Raw genomic sequence first — 2608 nt, 5'->3', positions numbered from 1 at the left:
CCAGAACGTCAATAATTGATTTTATCTTTTCTTTAATTTTTTATTTATTTACTATTAGAAAGAAAAAGAACTGTGAAATTAGAACAAAAGAATCATTTCAAGATTTAATTGAGTTAACTTAGAATTTAAGGAGATGTGGATGGTCACCATTCTTAAGTGTGAAGTAAGAAGCCATATATTCTTTAAGGTATGGAACTTTCTTAATTTCTGCAACAACACTTTCATCTACTTGTTTTTGTTTTTCGACAATTAATGCTTTCTTAGCTTCATATTGTTTCTTAGCAAAATCTTCTTCAACGGTTTTTCCAAATGCAGCTTTCTTAATAGCAATCTTTTTGAAGAATTTAACATCTACACCAGTAGTATCAACTTTAGAAACATCTACCTTTTGAGAAGTAGCAATAACATATCTTTGATTAATTCTCATTAATGGAACTCCGTTGATTTTGAATGGTCCAGTAACAATAAGAGCTCCTGATTTAATACATTGTTTTAAGAAAACAACTTTCTTTCCTGCATATTTACCAGCAACAATAATAAGAATAGCACCTGGTACAATACTTTTTCTCAACTTTTCAAGATTCCATGCTGGTTTATCAAGAGCTGTTATTTTAGCTCCTTTTCTTGTTCTTAATTTCTTCTTTTGTTCTTGAATCATATCGTCGGTTGGGTAATAAGCTGGAACTTTAGCATCACCTGCTTTAACTGGAACAAACCATTGTGGAGCTGACATTGATTCAATTATCTATTAGTACTATTTTTTTAAGTAAAGAGAAAAACCCTTTTAAGTTCTTATGATTTAATAATAAAAGAATTATTTTTTATAGTTTTAATGAAGAAAGATGATTTGATGAGAATGAAAAAGAGATGATAATAACCAAAGAATATTTAATCAAATCCACCTTATATAACATGAGACAAGAATAATCCCCAACTCATTTTGGAGAAAAACTGATATTTCTACAAAATTCATCATATTTTGGTTTTAAACTAGGTTCTTTACTTACTATATATTCCAAAAGATGGTCTTTGAAAAGCCCTTTATACTCTGTCACAACTGAGTGGAGCTGAGGTGTTGCTTTTGGATTTGTTGATAATCGATTTAAACAATCCAAAGAATAACGAACAAGACGACCGTTGACATCTCTTTTTTGCATAACAGTTGTTACGATTGAATGACAAAGAAGGTTGGCAATTGATAAAATCTTTTGTGGTGTTTCACAAACATTTTCTAACGCAGTACTTTCACTAAATAATTTGGAAAGAATAAAGGTAGCAATGACCCGTGATATTTCTGCAGCATGTTGTATAGAAACAATACAAATCATCAATACTTCTTTATCCATTAAATATTTAACAATTTGAGGGTCTCGAGTTTTAGACATAGCCCCTATGACTCCAAGTGATGTTAAACGTAAATATTCAATTTCTCTTTCAACTTGAGTGAGAGCGAAGATTGGAGTCAAAAAATAAATAATATCAATTCCAATCAAAAAGTGTTGAGTCTTTGGATGAGAGGCAATTGTTTGGAGTAATGCCAAAGCTTTACAAACTCTTTGAATCAATGAATAGGATGATACAGCAAGAGTTTCTTTGTGTTTACCAGATATGTAAGGATAAACACTAACAATTTCTTCAAGTAAAATAACAACTGTACCATATGAATACCACAAAGGAATAGCTAGGTCTGGGTGCTTATCAGCAATTACTGATAAAGCGTTTAAAGAGTCAAGACGTTTTTCAATATCTGCTAGATCAGCAATTAATTGACATGTTTCAGGAGGAAGATCAGGTAAGTTGAAGCTAGGAGAAGGTTTAGGAGGTTGTTCCACTTTAGCAGCAGGTTTTTCAGTTTTTTGTGGCGTCTGTTGTTGAAAAGTTTGTTGTTGAGATTGTTGTTGCCCTTTATTTCTGTTTCTTTTTCCCCCTTTTGCTGAAAGAGGAGGGAACATTGTGTTGATTGACATTCAATTTATTTTCCAGTTTTTCTTTCCTTTTTTTATTTTTTTTAATTTTTTGTTAATTTAATAACATTTTCTTTTTTTTTATTTTTTATTATTAACTCCTCTTAAGATCGAAGGTGGCACGTCTGATTATGGTTGAATTATTTGGATTTTATTTTTCTGTTTTTAAAGTATTATAATTGATATAACTGAATTTATTGGTTGTATTATTGAAGATAATCATTGTTATATAATGAAATAAGATATTTTAATAGATAGGGTATTACATTTTTATACAAATAAAAAGATTAATATTCTTTTTCAAAACTCACAAAAGATATATTAGATAAGTCAATCACTCAGTTTTTAATTGATTGTTTCAAAAAGTGTAATATTATTAACAATGAGTTAGTTTTAGTCTAAAAAAATATTTATTTTCTTAATTATACACATAAACATATATTTAATGATTAAGAATTTCTGCATGGTATTTTTTCATATCTTTTTTTTAAAAAAAAACAATTTCATTTTTTCATATCAAATTAAAAAGTTATGCATAAGAATGACATTCTCCTTTTTTATTACTTCCTTTATTTATAAAAAATGAGTATATAAATACTTTTATTTTGTATTTTTATCTTTATTGATTTATCGGTTTATAACAC

General features: G+C 28.3%; 2 protein-coding genes across 2 annotated transcripts; both read right to left on the bottom strand.

Moving 5' to 3' along the window:
* Positions 1–79: 79 nt before the first annotated feature.
* EHI_093580 (60S ribosomal protein L6, putative) lies at positions 80–733 on the bottom strand (the record flags this gene model as incomplete). Its single annotated transcript, XM_648511.2, has 1 exon — positions 80–733. One exon carries the CDS (start codon positions 731–733, stop codon positions 119–121), a length of 615 nt encoding a protein of 204 aa, XP_653603.1. The 3' UTR covers positions 80–118.
* A 202-nt stretch (positions 734–935) lies between these two features.
* EHI_093570 (uncharacterized protein) lies at positions 936–1952 on the bottom strand (the record flags this gene model as incomplete). Its single annotated transcript, XM_648510.2, has 1 exon — positions 936–1952. One exon carries the CDS (start codon positions 1950–1952, stop codon positions 936–938), a length of 1017 nt encoding a protein of 338 aa, XP_653602.2.
* Positions 1953–2608: the final 656 nt, after the last annotated feature.

This window comes from Entamoeba histolytica, genomic scaffold (genome assembly GCF_000208925.1).
Source record: "Entamoeba histolytica HM-1:IMSS scf_1104750517729 genomic scaffold, whole genome shotgun sequence".
NCBI lineage: Eukaryota > Evosea > Mastigamoebida > Endamoebidae > Entamoeba > Entamoeba histolytica.
This window is presented reverse-complemented; position numbering and strand designations above follow the sequence as displayed.